The sequence below is a fragment of the Gobio gobio genome (assembly GCF_949357685.1).
Source record: "Gobio gobio genome assembly, chromosome: 22".
NCBI lineage: Eukaryota > Metazoa > Chordata > Actinopteri > Cypriniformes > Gobionidae > Gobio > Gobio gobio.
The window spans coordinates 9,834,956-9,851,564 of record NC_137118.1 but is presented as its reverse complement, the minus strand read 5'-3'; the positions used below and the strand labels follow the sequence as shown (position 1 = coordinate 9,851,564).

Sequence of the window (16,609 nt, the reverse complement as noted above, 5' to 3'; positions counted from 1 at the left end):
GGCATTTAAGTTTAATTTTCTTTCCATCCGATCACAGGAAGAGAGCCCCTCCCCCGTCCCCTGCCGCACACACCTTATGTTTCTCCGGGTGTTATTCAGTGCTAAAATGTGACCTGGATGGTAAAAATAGATTTGAATAAATCTCCCGATGCTTTCTGCTTTAAGCCCCTCATGCATGTCTAATGAGGCTGAGTGTGCTAGCAGTATCTACACTGCCTTCTGGAGGACGGGTAGATTAGTCAGCAGCGGTAAAACTAAATCCTAGTTATTCTAACTGTGAAGGAAGGGCTTATAAGGAGAAGTTAGGGACTGGTTTTAGTTCTGGTCTATATGTAAATGAGGATTTTGAGCAGTGCGACTGGCTCGTTTTACTGTGCGTTCACAGTCAGTGTTTGGGATCGAACACGTATTTACAAAGAGGTGTGACTCCTAATTGTCCTGTTCATGCAATATCTTACAGGAGCGGAACAAATTCTCGAAATTCTTCCAAAAACTGTATTAGTACTCTAAAAGCGGACTGAGCTTGACAGCAGAGCGATCCTCACAGTCATAATGCCGCTCATCAATCCACTCTCAGGTTTGGGCGGTGACAGCTGGCGCTCCATTGACCACTTCTGGATCACGGAAGCCACATACGGATCATCTAGATTCAGGAGGCGGAAGGCAGTCATGTTGACTCCACTGTAGCGGTATGGCTCAAGATCCAAAGCAAACAGATCCTGCAAGACAACGAGAGTTTGTTCAGATTTAGCTTTAAGAGCTGTGCAAACTTTGCACAAGATATAACTTCATGCCATGCGTTTCTTTGCTATAAAGGGGTCATAGAATGGTACATGCACTTTTACAAGTTGATTATACGGAAATGTGTGTTGGCAGTGCCTGTACACAACCATCCTATAATGATAAAAATACATCCAGTGTTTTTTTTTAATCTCCTTATATATTTTCCCCTGTCTCAAATCGAGCCGTCTGACCGTGTGACGTTACACGGTGTAAGCCCCTCCTAAGATTGTTGATTGACAGCAGCGTTTCAACACAGACCCGCCCTGAGCGAGCTGTCATCAGTCCGCCATTGTTGATACGCTGCAGCAGAATGGCGTCTAAGCGATTGTGGTGTTGTGTTGTTGGGTGTAATAACGAACACAGCAGTCATTTTGATGTTCCTAAATCCGAACTGCTGAAGACCCAGTGGCTGCTGAGTTTTGTTTTAGAAGGGAATATTCCCCCCGATCAACGTCAATGTTTGCGCGAATCATTTCTCAGCAGACTGCTTTATAAACGAGCGTCAGTATAAAGCAGGTTTTGCTAATAAGCTGCTCTTGAAAAAAGGATCGTGTTCCTGCTGCACCTCAGGGAGATGTGAGTGTAACGTTTTATTAACCTTTATATTAATCTTTGCAAATCGCTTGCACGCTTCACGATGAATGAGGCTAAAGTTTACAGGGTAAATTACATTACGGCATGCTTTCTGTGTATGACGTTCTCAATATAATTCATAATCCCACGTTTATAATGAACAACGCGTTATGTTTGTTATTACAAACTGTGTACTCGGGTGATAAAGTTAACGTGGTAACACTACACTAAGCTTACTTTTGTACATGGTTTATAACGGTGTCTGTTACTGATTAAGAAGTAATGTAAAAAAAAAAAAATCTTATAACATAACATCAATCTGTCAATGAACTAACACATCAGTAAACACATAGCAACTACGCTACTCTGCCAGTACAAAGATATATCAAAGTGACATGACGTTAACCAACCATTCAGAAACGTTCGTCATCTGTTCCTGGTCCGACTCTGGTTCAAAATGATAAGGTTGCTCAGATGTGTCCTCAGAGACTCCCGTTGCCATTATTTCTCGAAAATATACCCTCAAATGTTGTCAAGGCAACACTCCACGTGTGTTGTGGTGTTGTGTCGGGTCGAACCGAACCGAACGCCCCACAGAGCAGAGGGGGCGGGGTCAGCAAAGCTCATTATCATTTAAAGTCACATACACTGAAATGAGTTGCTGAAAACTGAGCTGGTTTTGACCAGGTAAAATGAGTGTTTTCTTACAATACTAATGAGAATTTTTAATTAAAGTATATTACAAACTTTTCATTTAGACACTAAAGAATCATATTAACTTGTACAAAAATGTCATTCTATGACCCCTATAAGAGATGAAATGGTCCATTTTGATTGTGGTGCAGCCTTAAGCTCTTGTTAGGAGTCCATAAATCATGGTTGTGCAAAACTCAGAATTTAAATTGGAATTTGGATTGAATTGGCCACGACCCACATGAAATTAAATTGACTGAATTACTGAATGCAACAGGTAGTGCATTCTGGTAAACGAAGTGTCTATGGTCCACATTTCTGACAGATCTACACTACGGTTTAAAAGTTTGGGGTTGGTTAGATGTTTTTATGTTAAAGGGGTCATGAACTGCATTGTTTTATAATGTTTCCTGTGGTGCACTTATAATATTTTTACATCAAAAATTGTCATAATTTAGAAATAAAAGGCATTTTTCCTACCCTTAGCCCTCTGATTTGAATGCTCTGTTTAAAGTGGCATGCCTGCTGTGAGACTTCAGTGTAAAAGCCCACTGCTGAGATTGGCTGACATCTTTGCATATGAAAAAGCATTACATTCAAAACTCTCTCGAAAACGTTTAGCAGTGAAAGTGTTGATTAGAGCATTATATTTAGAGCTATGGCATTATATTTAGTTTGTGGCATGAAAGGTTGCAGTGATAATCATTGTAGCCGATCACAGATGTTGAGCGAATGAATGCAGTGATCTCCTCATTGCGACTTGATTTCTGCACACTAGCGAATGCTTTCATCATAACTAACAGTGCAAACACACTGTAAATAAGAGATTTGTTGACTATAATGGGAGTTTTGGTGCTGATAAATTCGCGCTGTTTGATTGACAGCTCCAACGATTGCAAAGGGGGCGTTCTTTGAACGCTTTCTATATAATGAAATCACAGCTTAAATAATAGATTATTCTAATCCTACTGAGAGAAACTATTTGAAGTTGAGTGTTTAGTCTGCTTTGATTTACTGAAACATAGACAGAACATCTGACAGTACACGAATCATTACATATCAGAATCACTGGTCACAGATCAGGCATTAGAATTAACACGCTTTACTGTCGCATTACTGTCAAGTCTATATCGTCTAAAAGTCTGTTTGCTAAGCCTGCGCCGAAATTGCGACTGATTTACCAAAGAATCAACAGTAAAATGTAACGAATACAAATAAATAAAGCTCAACTGAGACATTCAAATTGTTGAAAATAAATAACCACATTCCTAACATTAGGATCCTTTAGATGGTAATATTATTTGTAGTTCATCCTGTATTGTTCTTCTCTCCTCGTCATCTCACTAACACGCCAGTGGGCGGGGCCAAAATTGCAGCGATGAAGTAGTTGTTTATTTTCATCTGCAGAGGCGGTCTTTCACCTATAGGTACATTCCACAATGAGTTGTTATCTGGGCTTGGTTATAAAAAAAGCTATTTTTGGACTAACAAGGAAGTTTTCAGTTCTGAAACTTACAGGATATTCTTAATAGTATGATGACCTCTTATAAATATCAAAAGCATGTCTATTATGCTCACCAAGGTTGCATTTATTTGATCAATATTACAGTAAATTACAGTAATATTGTGAAATATTACAATTTAAATGAACTTTGTAAATTATTCCTGCGAATGAAAAGCTGAATTTTCACCATCATTACTCCGCTGTCTTCAGTGATTCTTCAGAAATCATTCTAATATGCTGATATGCAAGAAACATTTCATTAATATTATCAATGTTGAAAGCAGTTGTGCTGTTTAATATTTTGTGCAAACCGTAATACATTTCGGTCAGTGTTCTTTGATGATTGGAAAGTTCAAAAAAATTTTGTAACGATGTAAAAGTCTTTAATGTGGAGTCACTTGTGAACAATTAAACGTGTCCTTGCTGAATAAAAGTATTAATTTCTTTTTAAAAAAAAACCCAACCCTTTGTTAAACTTTTAAACGGTAGTGCTTCTGCGTGTCTGTCTGTCAGGCCTTTAAATCTTTCAAGTCTTTTTAACCTTCTTTAAATTTCTGATAAGCCATTTCTCCAAAATGTTCTCTAAATCTCAGTTCATTTCATTCTACTTCCCTAAATTCAGTTTCACTCCTTCCTTTTGCCCACATTAGCACAAAAGCTTAGGGTAGTGTGCTGCCATTTCAGTTTCATGTGTCAATGAGTGAACTCAGTGAACACTGTCAAACATAAATTAGAATGAATATTACACAGCCTGACATAAGACAGCTGATGTCGCCCAGGGTGTATAAGGTAAGTCTCAAGATGTCAATGGGATTGTATCATACAATCTGACAAGTAACAATTATAACAGAAAAAGCACTTTGCCTGCCATCTAATGCTATGAAAAGAGCTCTTATTAATAGCAAGCAGGGAGCTTTTCAGACTTACCAAAGTAGTGAAGAAGAAATGATAGTACTCCGTCATCATACCCATCGACATCAGCTGCGGGGAAGAAACATAGCAAAATATGTGTTTGGGAAGAATCCAGAAGGAAAATAAAGCAACAATGGGTTGAGTGTGAAATAAAACGGTTTCAGCAGTATTCAGAAATGAACATGAATTACATATGTCTGCTTTAAAGTACAGCTCTGAAATCCTGCTGGGTCACAGCATGCAAGAGTACTTCACTCTCATTTTCAATCCATTTCAATTTGCGCAACGTTGCGAGTTCAATGACAGCTCAGAACGAGAATCTACTGAAAGGAGGCTGCACCTGTTTGAGAAGCTCGGCGGCTACTTGGTAGGAGCAGTCAAAGATGACGTAAAACTCTTGTTCTTTCTTCATCTCTTTCAGCAGGGGGCGACTGTCACCTCCTCCCGACGGCAGCTGGCGGATACGGATCTTCAGGTTGTTTTTGGACGGGGCTTTGATCAGTTCCTGCATACGCATTAAACCTTGAAACAACAGAACACAAAAGAGTGATCGAAGGTAGGGAGCAATGGAAGAGAAACAAACTCATCACGAGCGGCAGTAATTACACTTTTGATTTCCCTAGTGTGATAGCAGATGTTTACTGGGACTCATCTATTCCGTTGATACATAACAATCAGATGCATTTTTGGGAGGGCTTCTGTTTAATCAAAACACTCAGTCTACAGTAGCAAAAAGTAATGCATTAAACCGCAGCAGGTCGAACAGACCTGTCATTGGCATTAGCAAGGGCCACAACAGAAAAGGACTGATTCAGTCAGTCAGTGTTATTAGATAATAAGCTTCACCTATATTATTTTCACTAGAATATGATTGCAAATAATTTCAACAGACTTGATAATAATAGTAAACGCTATAGAGAAATTTAGAAATATCTAATTAGATGTAACATGGTGAAAGCTTAATGGTTTTGCCTAGGCCAGATAAAAAGACCACGGGGCCCTGGGGTACAACTGCACACAGGGTGAAGTGATGCAACGACCTCCAAAAACACACAATTTCAGAAATAAGCCACATTTAATTATGTCTGACTCTGCACTACAGAAACTGCAACTGTTCCATATTATCCAGTGCCCTCCATTAATATTGGCCCCCTTGGTAAATAATTCTGCATTGTTTATCCTTTTGATCTTTCATTCAAAAAATGCGAACCTTCCATTGAAGTGAAACAATTAAAAGTGGAGGGAAACTCACATGATAAAATAAATGTTTTTCTCTAATTCCCGTTGGCAGCAATTATGGCACCCAATTATTGCAGCATCCTTTTCCCAAGATAACAGCTCTGAGTCTTCCTCTATAATGCCCGGTGAGTTTGGAGAATCAGAGACCATTCCTTCATACAGAATCTCTCCAGATCCTTCAGATTCCCAGCTCTTCTCTTCAGTTCAGCCCACTCATTTTCTATTGAGTTCAGGTCAGGGAACTGGGATGGTCATGGCAGAAGCTTCATTTTGTGCTCAGTGACACATTTTTGTGTTGAATTTGATGTTTGTTTTGGATCACTGTCCTGATGGAAGATCCAACCACAGCCCATTATAAGATATCTAGCAGAAGCGTCCGGTTTTAATTTTTTATCTGTTGGTATTTGCTAGAATCCATGATACAATGTATCTGAACAAGATGTCTAGGACCTCCAGCAAAAAAATAGGCTCACAACAAGATCCAGCAGAATATTTAACTGTGGGCATGGGGTACTTTTTATCCCCATTGCACCAAACCCATCTGGTGGCTGGTGGGTTTGCTGTCAAAAAGCTTTTTTTTTTTTTTATATGACCATAGAAACAGATCCCGTTTGAAGTTCCAGGCGAGTCTGACAACCGAATATACTGGAGTTTGTTTCTGGATGAGTGAGGAGGATTTTTCTTGAAATCCTGTATGTAGGTGGTAATGTAGGTGCTGTTTGATAATTTTTTTGTTAGGATTTCTGACCCCAGGACTCCTACTCACTGTACATTAGGACGATACAGACACACATCCTCTTCCAGGCAGATTCATAACATCTTTAGTTGATTGGAACTTCTTAATTTTAGATGCTTTAGCCATTTTCTATTTTGTGAAGCTCAACAATCTTTTACTGCACACCAGAGCTATATTCTTTGGTTTTACTCATTGTGATGAATGATTAAGGGAATTTGGTCTTTGTGTTTCCTCATAGTTATACTCCTGTGGAAGAGGAAGTCATGGCTGGACAGTTTAACGCTCCTAGTCACCCTGGTGTGCAAAAGGATAAACAATGCAGATTTATTTTTTACAGCCACCTTTGCACATATTTACCAAGGGTGCCAATATTAGTGGAGGGCACTGTATACACCCTAATAATTTTTATACTACTTTAAGACTTTGATGAGGTGCTGATCATTTGTATCAACACTTCCAGAGGTCTAATAGCAATTGTTGTTTAATTAAATCCTGAAAAATGTCTAAATGCTGTATATGAATGCAGTTTGTAATTTCTTGTTAGACATTGAAAGTATATCTATCTAGTATATCAAATATCAAATACACAGATATACAGCAACCTTGATATATTGAATAATAATAATTATTAGTATTAAATAATACATTTAATTAGCTTTTATTTGTATATTTTCCATTTTCATTTTAGTTTAAGTTTTAGCCATTTTGTTGTATGCTTTTGTTCGTTTTTAATATTTATTATATTTTTATACTTGGACCCACTTTACATTAGGTGGCCTTAATTACTATGTACTAACATTTTAATTAATAATTTAATACAAATGCATTTATTGTGTACATACATGTTTTTATATTGTACTTACATTTTTAAAAATTCCCTGCATGTAATTACATCAGTCATTTGCCAGGGCAACATTTCTAACACGTTTATAAGTTTAAGGTTCAGGGGTCCCTGTGCTCTTGGACGAGACTGTAGATATATATTGGGCCCCAGTATTTGTAGGGTCCCCTGGGAGTCACAAAGTAAAAATCACAAGCTTCTTAAGTGTTTCTATTCCCTTATTAAAATATTATGTAAACCACACTCTTAGGTCTTATGCTGAAACTGGTTTCCTGGTGTTAGATCTGAAAAGACCGTCTAAACAACCTGATTTAATTTCTAATGATGCTGGTATTGTTCGTATTTTAGTCTATAATCTCATGATGGCTTTATTAGGTCATCACATCATTTGGTACATCCTTATAAAATTAATTATTCATCTCTTTATGGTAACCGAAACTTAAATGGAACCAAATTGGATTAAAAATTAAAACCCACATTTCTTACATTTTGTTATATTTTGAAGAATTTATATATACCATGCAAGCTTTGGGGGAAATTCAATAAAAATCGTGGCAGACTAATATAGGGACATGAATTTCTTATAAAGGCTGTGCAACTACACACATTCAGTGTAACTGTGACATGGATAAAGAAATACGTTGGTCATTATAAAGCCCAATAACAAAATTTAGTTGGGCAACAAATTTGCTTTGATGCTCACTAGAAAATAGAGGTATGAAACTCCTTTTAGTTCCAAATGATTTGCCTTGATTTAGTCTTGGCTATATAATGATAAGCAATGATAAAATTATACAGGAAGTCATGCTTTCAAAGTATGGGATTTCTGGACAAAAACACAGAGAGTTATTTGTGTATTCAAACAGATGGCACACAGGAATCCAAGACAAATCACACTGCAGCTGAGACGGTGTGATGTGTAAATACTAGGGTAAATTTGAGCTGGCATCTGTTCCCTGGGCTCCCCTAATGAATTCGATCCAAGTCACTGGCTATGAATCAGACACACTAATCATTTTCAAACTGGTCAATCTAACACAAATTCTATCTGTTGCAAGCAATTTGTTACAAAGATATTGGCTACAGTGTCAGCATGTTCATTTTAAGCAGTAGAAATAGAGGTATTTGCAGGGCAATTTTCCAATTTTTTTGGAAAATTTTGTTTTTATGTGTTATTAAACTCTACTTTGTCTGCAGTTGATTTGCTCTCGATTAGTTCTTCAAAAGATGCCATAAGGGGACAATTGAAGTGTGTTGAACTACAGCACAATGCATCATTTGCATATAATATGATTACTTTGATGGGGTGTGGGGAGGGGGGCAGTTAGATCAGAAAGTGACGCAGGCCAGATTTACTCTTTTGTTCACATTATAGCAACATAAATACGTTTAAAAAGATATCATAAAACATTGTCTTCAAAATATTTAAAGGACTATTTAGTTGGATTTAAATGTAAGGAGTATCTTGATTTTGTGGTGATATTGGTTCTATTATATTTTTATTGGTTATTATTTCTCCACCTGCATGTCTTTGATTACATCAAAACAGAAGTAATCTCAGAGGCAGAGAAAGTTATTACATTTTGTTTTGATGAACAATTTTAAATAATACATTTTTGATAAATTATGCACAATACCGACCAGAGACAATTTATTAAAAATGCAGTCAAAGTCACACTGTGACTGTGAACTGTTTTATATCTACAGTTATTGTTTGATTCTTGCGTGTGATTCTCAGTGTGTGATTACCGGTAATCAACACATTTGATCACCTCTTTGAGAAAACTAATAATAATTATAAATCTGAATAACCATCCCAATCATGATATTTCTTCAGTCTGCAGACAAATTAGCCAAGATCTATGAAATACATGCCTGTAACCACCAGTAAACAACGTGGGAGGAGATGCTCAATATTCAGTCAGTATTTCACTGTTTTCAAAACCATTTTAGTTTAGAAAAGGTCACAAAAGTCAATATATACAGAACATGAAATATGGTATTGAAATAATGCTGTCAAAAGGAAATAAACTGATAAGGGCAAGGGCAAGGTAAACCAAACGGACCTAGAAAAACAAATGAACACTTCCCACCTGAAATCATGCATTAAACTTGTCAATGCCATATCTGAAACGTTTCACGAATTTAAAGTGCCCCAATTATTTAAAGGGTCCAATTTTAGGTTTGAAGGTCTCCTAAAATAGGTTTACATGCATCCTAGGTCAAAAAACACTCTTAATTTACATTGCAGCATCACCTTTTTCTCTGTGTCTGAAATGGTTTGATCAAGGATCCAGTCTCTCTCAACCCCTCCTTTCCGAGAGCCTACTCTGCTCTGATTGGTCATAAAAAAAATGTCCATTACAATATCTGAGTTTCAGCTCCAGAGGCTTCCTCAGCACTTGATAAAGTGATATGGCAACTATGGCGTTGGTTTCAGCGTAATAATCGCATCCTTTGGAAGTGCATGCAAAGTGGATTTGCTTTCGTAGTGTAAAAAAACAGCGTCTTCTTGTCATGTCAACAACACAAACCAAACTCTTTCTGAGGGGTATTCCAGAAAGCAGGTTATGTGCCATACCTGGGTATGTTTAAGAGTAAGTAAGCGGATAACCTCAACTTTCGATTCCAAAAACGGAGGTAACTTTCAGATTATGTAAGTAGCCATAGCAACTCCAGGTTTGCTTAAGAGGTATTCAAATGTGTGTAATATAATTAATAGTTATATTAATATAACTAAATGTATTATATAGTTACACTTATAATATACAGTATCATATGTTAATTCTAAATCACTATTATAACATTTATTATTTATTTTATTGTCATCTCACGCATGGATCTGAATTCAATTAGTTAACATCAAACAAATAACATAATCCTTATTCTCAGTGAATAAAGAATACTTATAAAACGAAAATATTGAAAAAATTATTGCACAACCACCAAATAGGTGGCGATGTGCACAAGTAGGTTATGTAAATCGCCATTAAACAAAAGAAGAAGAAGGAAGTAGTAAGGCATACCTCAAGTAAACAAGGTTTGGGTTAATAAACCGGGAGTTCAGGGTATATGTGACGGTAAGTTAACCTCGCTTTCTGGAATACCCCGCAGGCCTACAACTACAGTATTTGAGGGCGGGTCAGAGTAGACATTGTTTACGGGCAGCCAATGAAGACCATAGGCTGGCATTATGCAATTTTATTTACAAACCTACGTAGGTTCGAGCAGGAAGTAAGACAATTTGATAATTTGTTTAAGGCAGTTCAGAATCGGTTCTTTCTTTTGGGAGACAATAGTCGCGTTTTCACTGTCACTTTTGGGGCTTCATCTGACCTCGTCAGGGCTTCCTCTGGGCCAATGGCCAGAGTTTTTTTGGCCCGCCGAATACCTTGGTCCAAAGCGGGCCAGCTCGGACTTGAGGAGTGGTTATGATCAAAGGCGGAGTTTATCCGCGGGAGCAGAGACGTCTCATCTCTTAATACCAGACTGTCTGATATCCATATTTAGCTCCGCACATGTCATAAAATAAAGCAAACTATAGTTTTTCGGGAGCTTCCTCTGTTTCTCTGACTGAAATTATAACTATATTGGGACTGTCACTGGACAGAGTGCAGAATAGAAAACTCCTTACATTCAAAAAGTATAAGTTGACACAAAAACATATATATATTCATGAGGGGATCCCAGCTAAAAAGACAAGCTTTAACCATTATGCATTTCCAAATTATTTAATCTGGTTTCATATTGGTTTATGCTTGTTCACCAAGAAAACTTGACCAGAATGCCCTGTATTCCATGAATTCCCATTTGTTTTAAATGTAAATATATGTGGACATCAGTCACTCTTTTCAGCAGAAAATAGGATTTCGGTATAAATATTGTGGCCTGCAGTGTGCCATTTTAAAGCACAAACCTGTGAAGATCCCATTTCAAAAAGCCTCTCAACAAAACCTCAAAAAAAGCACATTGAGCTGCCCTTCATATATCCCTCTGTCTCCTCTTTCTAAACCATAACTGTCACTCACCTGTGCTGTCCTCATAAACCACAGTAACAGACTTCCATTTGTAGAAAATGACAATGTCCAGGATAGCCCTGCTTATGGAGGTGTATTCAGGGTAGAGGTTAATGTAAAAATTGTCTTTATTGTCCACAGATGGGTGTTTCCACCGTGTCTGGATGTGTGGCACCTCAAGAGCATTGCAAATGGATTGGACGGCACTGACCGAGGAGCTGTGAGAGGGGCCGAAGACCGCCGCAACCCCCAGGGCCAGCTGGTCACATACTGAGAGAAGAAAAACAGGTGACATGAGTAAATATGTAGCAGAAACAGAGAAAAGGAAAGCATAGAACAAAGCATGTATATAATAATAGCAATAGTCGTAAATACGTAAAAAGAACATTTTTACAATCTGGCCCTTAAAATGGTAATTTTGGCCTGTCCTTCATCAGAGGTATCGACCATCTCAACTGTATCCAGCATTTTAAAATAATTATGACGTAATATATTGGACTGATAAATAATAATAAATAATAAAATATAATAAATCTAAGTTTAATAAATTACTACAAACCAACAGAAATGATAGGCCTACACGTACAATATATTCCAATTAGCAAATTTAAAGAATAAAATGGTAAAATAAATAAAAAATCAAATAATTTAAAATAGAAATAAAGATTCATACCCCTTCGGGAGGCTTCAAAGCTGTCAAAGAGGTTTACTCTCTGGATGTCGTAGGTCAACGTGGTGTTTGGCATCAAAGTTCTGTTTCGGTTGATACTTGTAACAGCAAATTTAAAGGCGAGTTCATCCATACTGACGGGTTCATTCTCCCGCGTCTCAAAGATTCCCCCTTCAACCAAAACAAAGAGTGTTAAGCAACAAGTAAAAAGTAAAAATGTACTTTCAAGTAAGTAAGTATGCAGTCTGATTCATCTCACGTGTACTGTAGATGTCTAAACATGTGCTTTAAAAGTAAAACACATTTAAAAAGCAGTACAATGTATGAATACAGTTTAAATGAATCCCCTGGTAATGCATAAATCCATTAAAATCTTGTTCAAAGCACGAGTGCCAGGCTAATGCTAAATACAAACCTAAGCAGATCCAGTTGTTATTTTAAAGTTATTTAAAAACACATTTAAAAAACAGAGCCTAGCTAATTGTACAAATAAAATTAGTGCCCAGGTAATGGATGAATACCAGTTCCACACTAATTCAAAAGCAGTTACAGACAATAGTGCCAAGATAATGCTAAATCAAATCCAAGTTCATTCTAAAGCTTTTGTAAACGTTACTTAAAAACACATTTAAAAACCAGTGTCTAGCTAAACGTACAAAAAAACTAAAATAAAACCAGTTCCCTGGAAATGAATACATTTCAGGTCCATAGTAATTTAAAAAAAAAAGAAAAAAAATATAAACAATAGTGCCAAACTAATGTTAAACACAAATCAAATCCAAGTTAATGATAAAGCATATTGAAAAAGTAGAGTCCAAGGCCGTTTCTCAAAACCAAGTACCCGAACGTCGGACTTGCATCCTTGGTAGTTCGAACTTGCCAAGTTCGACTCGAGGACGGGTGGACACAAGTCCTGTAATTCTGCAAACAGAACAGCAGTGTTCTTAATAGCGTCACTCAACCAGAGTAGCCAGCGCGAGCTATCTCTCTATGTATATTTTAGGCTACAATAAAACTAAATATGTCATAAAACACCACTCTGCCTCTTTTCTATTTCATTTTTTTTTTTTTTTTACTTAAACATATAGCCACACAAATGTAGTTCAGGCAACGTGTACATTGATTATCTTCACTGCATGTATATTTATATACATAAATTATATACATATACTATTATGTATATATAGTATATTTATATACATAAAGTTTCTAGCATGTTTGGTACTTCATGGCATATTTAAATGTGTTTCAGGGAGTGAATTACAGTGTAAAGCATGCCATTTCCTGTTGCCAGTAGGTGGCGCTATGACTAATTGAATATTGGCGTGGAGATGTATTCAGGCCAGGACTCTAATAAAACATGTGAAGTTTGGGGCAGATCGGACATTGTATTTGTATTGTATTTGTATGAGTTACAACAACTTCTTGTTTCATGGCGAAACATCGAACTTTGTCAGGCCGCCACCGACACGCCCTTCGGCGAAAACTCAAGATCTTCACAATTTAACTTCGCAAAGGCCTTAAGATTAGACATGGGGGTTTTCAAACTGGGGTCCGGGGACCCCCAGGGGGCCGCTAAAGAGTGACAGGGGGTTCGTGGAAAAGTCTAGAGAAAAATCATGAAAATGTTTTATTAAATATTAAGATTAAAATTTATAAATAAGTGATTTAATGTTAAATTAACATATAAAACATGCACAAAAATAAATAAGTAAATAAATAAATTTGCTTAATTTATTATTTATAAATTTGCTTAAAAGTGTGGAGAAAAATAAGTATAAAATTTAGTAAATTAATTAATTAGATAAAATGATTGAATGGTTAATTAACATATGATATAAATGTAAAAAGTAAATAAATAAATGAGATTAAAATAAATATGTGGAAAAGCCAGTAAAACTGTGAATATAAAAATAATAATAAAATTATTAAATAAATATGCAAATGTTTAGAGAAAAAACATGCATGTATGTGTATATATATATATATATATATATATATATATATATATATATATATATATATATATATATATATATATATATATATATATATATATATATATATATATATATATATATATATATATATATATATATATATATATATAAATTAAGTACATACACAATTAATTTGATTAAAATAAATAAATAAGTGATTAAATGTTAAATTAACATATAAGGTGTAAAATTTTTTTACGATTAATATAAATGAATATAAATTGAATTTAAATAAATAAATGATGCAATTAACAGTACATTCTTATAGTGATTAGAGAAGATATATAATAAAGTAACTTAATAGAAACTAATGTTAGATAATAGATATATAATATAATTTTTGTTTAGTGTATTAATTGGGTGTTTATAAATTACAGATGTATTTTAAATTTCAGGATGGGGTCCCTAACACAAGGATGTTCATATTTGGGGGTCCGTGGCATCTAACAGTTTGAAAAGCCCTGGATTAGACTGTCCAAATACGATGTTGATCTGATTAAATCTCTAGGCAGAGATGGTTAAAGTACAACGTCTGGAAATGGCAAAAACTGCAAAAATTTTGCAGAGAAAATTCAAAATAACTCACTTCCTGTTGGCTTTCCAGATTTTGCTCCCTGGGACCTTTTTGAAGGTATTGGGCTATTACATGTCTACCGAATGTCATACATTGTACGCGAAACGTAGTTTCGACATTCTGAAATTCATATCAGACGTACATTTTCGGCACTTCTGACGCGTGTGCAAAGTTTCATGAGTTTTCGAGTATGTTTACTAGGCCCTCGATTCATTTCAGAGAAGAAAAATAATAGACTGAGCAATTCCAATAAGGTCCTCACACCACCGGTGCTCAGGCCCTAATTACAAGCAAAGGAACAAAGAGTGTCTGTTTTTCAAGTTTTAACTGAAGAGGATTATTAAAGTTACAAATGCAGTGAGCTTTTCTAATCAATGTTGCTGTTTGAATATTAAGAACATAAAAGACAGTGACAGGTTTATTGCTCTAAAACGGTAAGAAATCACCCTATATGAATGCATAATCTTAATAATTTATTTAAAAACATTTTTTTTTAAATAATTTCCAGTCTGATATGATGCATCTAAATGCCAAATACCAAGTATGTGATACAATACGCTAAACAGGTTACACCAGGTCATTCAGCAATTCCATAGCATTTATAAAATCTGAAATGGCAAATCATGCAGATTAAGCTGCTTAAGACATTTGTACTAATTGGCCAACACCGCGTTTGACCTTTAACACTGGCAGTGAAGCTTATTTTCACAATTGCATAAGGTTAATCAACATCATCTCTTCTCAATGATCATATGCAAATCAGAAATCATCAAGATCAAAACAGATTGTTCACTCCTGAATCAGCAAATAATCACGATCAAAACATCAGACTTTGTTACTAAATATGCCAATCAAGAATCAATTTATCTTGGTAGGGTGCAAAGCCAACATTGAGTAAATATCTGGACTAAATGGCCAAGACTTGCATTGGAGTGTATCTCCAGAATTATGCATGAGCATCTGTTACCAATTGCATTGTCGTGACATATTACTGGAGATGCTAAAACTACACAACATGCAAATACAATGCAGAAAGGTGAGATCCGTCTGGAGGACATCCACCTGAGATCGGGCTCTATTCATAGACGGCCAACAAACAGGTCTCAGCAGGAAATGATGGGCCATTAACTCACCAATAAACAGCCAACCTCAAACAGAGAAAGTGACAGATTGGCTCTTAAATGAAAAGACTGTGAATGAAGAAAAGAATAATGAAATGAAAATGTTAATGTGTGTGAGATGAAGCTCATCAGAGTGCAGATACGAGCTTCTGTGCAACCCCGGTCTCAGTGGCTTGTTTTGGCTTTTTGAAAGCTGAATTGGAATGAGCAGGACTTAAAGCAAAGCCAAAAAGTCCTGCTGTGGATAACACTGTCTGATGTTCGGATAGTCCCTCGGGGAGAGCGCGGACCAAGCGCTCCACACTGGGAGAAAGGAGAGGAGATTTGGTCTGTGAAAAACTGATTGCTTTCATATAGAGGGAGATGGTCAGACTGGGTGCGATTGGGAGGCTAGAGATGAAAATGAAGCCTGAAGCTTTTCTAGACAAGGCAGATGCACTAACACGAAGGAGAGACTGGCAGCAAACAAGTCTCAATTTGTTTTTGAGGAAGTATCGGGTCTACATTTTTGCTATGTTTATTTACTCTGACTATTTCAAGTATGACTAAAAAGTCTGAGCCCTCATTGCTCTTTCATTACCTGGAAACACCAAATCAATCTAGCTTCGCTTTTCCTTTAATTGCCATGTTCAAAGTCAGCCATTTGGAACCAAATAGATTTACAATGTCTTTAAGACATCAGATAGCATTAGAGTGGAATGAAAAAGCAAACAGAGTGGCATATAGACACTTGTGTACGTGTGCGTAGGCTCACGATGGTTACTTGAGCATGCTTAATGCTTTATTTCTATTCATTGGAAAATGGTCCCCTAGGGATGTACAAAGCCTCTGCAGCTCACCTTGGAGACCGCAACATTAATGAATCCCTTTTTCTATCATGATGTTTGTGTCATTACATGCATTTTGCCCTTGCAATAAACATAAGTTCAAAAGAAAGTTATAAGCTT

The 16,609-nt window shown here is 36.3% G+C and overlaps 1 protein-coding gene across 6 annotated transcripts in view; it reads right to left on the bottom strand.

Annotated features, from left to right (window-relative positions):
- The window catches only part of grik1a (glutamate receptor, ionotropic, kainate 1a), a 101,288-nt gene that overhangs the window by 62,153 nt on the left and 22,526 nt on the right, over positions 1-16,609 (bottom strand). For all 6 annotated transcript variants that reach the window (XM_079804088.1, XM_079804083.1, XM_079804087.1 and 3 more), the window contains exons 2-6: positions 11,971-12,138; positions 11,310-11,567; positions 4,806-4,987; positions 4,481-4,534; positions 546-719 (exon numbers count right to left, since the gene is read on the bottom strand). In XM_079804088.1, coding sequence (XP_079660214.1) covers positions 546-719; positions 4,481-4,534; positions 4,806-4,987; positions 11,310-11,567; positions 11,971-12,138 — 836 coding nt within the window. The remainder of the gene's footprint in view (positions 1-545; positions 720-4,480; positions 4,535-4,805; positions 4,988-11,309; positions 11,568-11,970; positions 12,139-16,609) is intronic.